The sequence below is a fragment of the Cynara cardunculus genome (assembly GCF_001531365.2).
Source record: "Cynara cardunculus var. scolymus isolate 2C chromosome LG 5, CcrdV1, whole genome shotgun sequence".
NCBI lineage: Eukaryota > Viridiplantae > Streptophyta > Magnoliopsida > Asterales > Asteraceae > Cynara > Cynara cardunculus.
In genome coordinates, this window is record NC_037532.1 from 31,922,481 (window position 1) to 31,924,560 (window position 2,080).

The 2,080-nt window shown below is 33.3% G+C and overlaps 1 protein-coding gene across 1 annotated transcript; it reads left to right on the forward strand.

Moving 5' to 3' along the window:
• Positions 1-615, forward strand: LOC112513559. The gene has a single exon (XM_025119858.1). It carries the CDS (start codon positions 43-45, stop codon positions 553-555), a length of 513 nt encoding a protein of 170 aa, XP_024975626.1. The 5' UTR covers positions 1-42; the 3' UTR covers positions 556-615.
• The last annotated feature ends 1,465 nt before the right edge of the window (positions 616-2,080 follow it).

Here is a 2,080-nt window from a genome sequence, read left to right on the forward strand (position 1 = left end):
AAAATATCGTGTCATTTTATTGACTTGATTAAATCAAATCAAATGGGTAACTACGTCTCGTGTACACTAACACACCAAGACGGGAAGTTCTCGAGGGCTACGAAAGTAATTTTCCCGAATAACGAAATTCGAAGATTTCGAGAACCAATCAAAGCGGCGGAAGTCATGATGGAATCACCGAACTCGTTCATTGTCCACTCCAAGTCCCTCCGTGTTGGAGCACGGTTCTCTGCACTTAACGCAGATGAAGATCTCGAATTTGCATCTGTATATGTTATGTTTCCAATGAACAAAGTTAACGCTGTTATCACCACTGCTGACTTGGGTTTTCTTTTTATAACCGCTAAAAAGATTGATGACAGAAGGATTTGCATAGAAAATGTGCCGACACCGCTAAAGTCGAGATTGGAGGATACTGAAGAAATGTCGTCGCTAGAGTTTAAACATCGGATATCGACGTGTAGATCAAAGAAGCCATTGTTAGATACCATTGTCGAAGAGCAAGTTTGCTCCAGATGGTCGGTTCATGAACTTGTGAATCTTTCTTTCCTTTAATTTTTCATAAAGTGTTGTTTTTAGTTTGAATTATGTTGAAATATATGGGTTTTTTATAATTTAAAATCCTCTTTAAAAATATACATTTTAAATATTTGGTTGTTATAATGATAATAAGTTAACAACTATTACCAAAAGACTTTCTGGCCTAGCAGTATGTGAGTCTTTGACTTCTTAATAAGTCAGTGGGTTCAAACCTCACCAAAGATGAGAAAAGTATGTGTGAATTTATTTTTTTTATTTACCGTATATAAATATTATATACATAAAAAAAGTTAACAACTATTTAGTTTTTATTGATGAAATTAATATTAATATTATTAAAAACACTTCAATGGTGTTTATTATAAATATTTATTGAATAATATTGTAAATAATTTTTTTTAAATACAATATGTATCAACCATCTCCATTGCCGACAACCATCTCCATCGCCGAAAACCATCTTTATCTATCTTCGTCGCCGGCAACCACTTCGTCTCTGGTGAACACCTCCCAAATTTCTACTTTCAATCTGAATACTATCTCGTCGTGCTTGTAGGTGGAAACCATGCTGCTACTAGGTTTTGGACCCTGTGGATTCCGGATGAAATTGACAGTTTTGCTTTTTTGATGCCATTAGAAAGTTGTTGCTTGAGCTCCTGCTGTCCACCAATTCTTGGTTATTAGGTTTTTGTTCCTCCATGGATTCGAAGAAGCAGATCATATAAGATGTCTCTGTTCACGATGATCCACCATCGAAGGTCGATATCTCCATTAATGGCTGCAAATTTGCAGACTTGAAATCCTTCAATAGCCCCAAAGTTTCCAATCACACCTTCACCACCAGAATAATCGTCGATCATAAATGCTAATTTCTTAATTTTAGTTTCTCAACAAATCGATTGATCCCTAACTAATCTCTTTTCTAGTTTTCTTCTTCAACGATAGTTTTAAAGTGATTGATAATTATATGTTCGCTGATTGCGTTTTTTTTTTATTTCGAATGCAATTATGGCCGCTTATATTCATCATCATTTACGATCCAAATTTCCTGATCTTGTTCGTTTAATCAAGTTGCTGCTTGTTGATGGATTGAGATTTCGAGTTACGGCTTTTTTGATGGTGTTATTTGTGGTCTCTACTCCTTGGATTGGATCAACGATAAGAAGAGAATATAATTACGTGATTTTTAATCAAGAAGATGATCGTCGTGTTGATTTCAGAAATGATAATTCAATCGAACTCAAAATCTTTCTGATATTGTTCAGAAATTTGACAAATGAAGGGTTTTTGAGGATGCATGATGACAAGGGTTTGATTGTTAACGATGATGACGAGGATGAAAATTGTGAAAAAGAGGAGTGATCATGGATTTTATGGGATGAAATAACATATAGACGAGAATGGTGTTTGATTTAATGAGGATGAAATCGATTATAAAATAAAATTGTGTTTGATTTCATATGGTGAAATAACATATATATATATATATATATATTATATTTTATATACTAATAAATATATATATATATATATATTATAT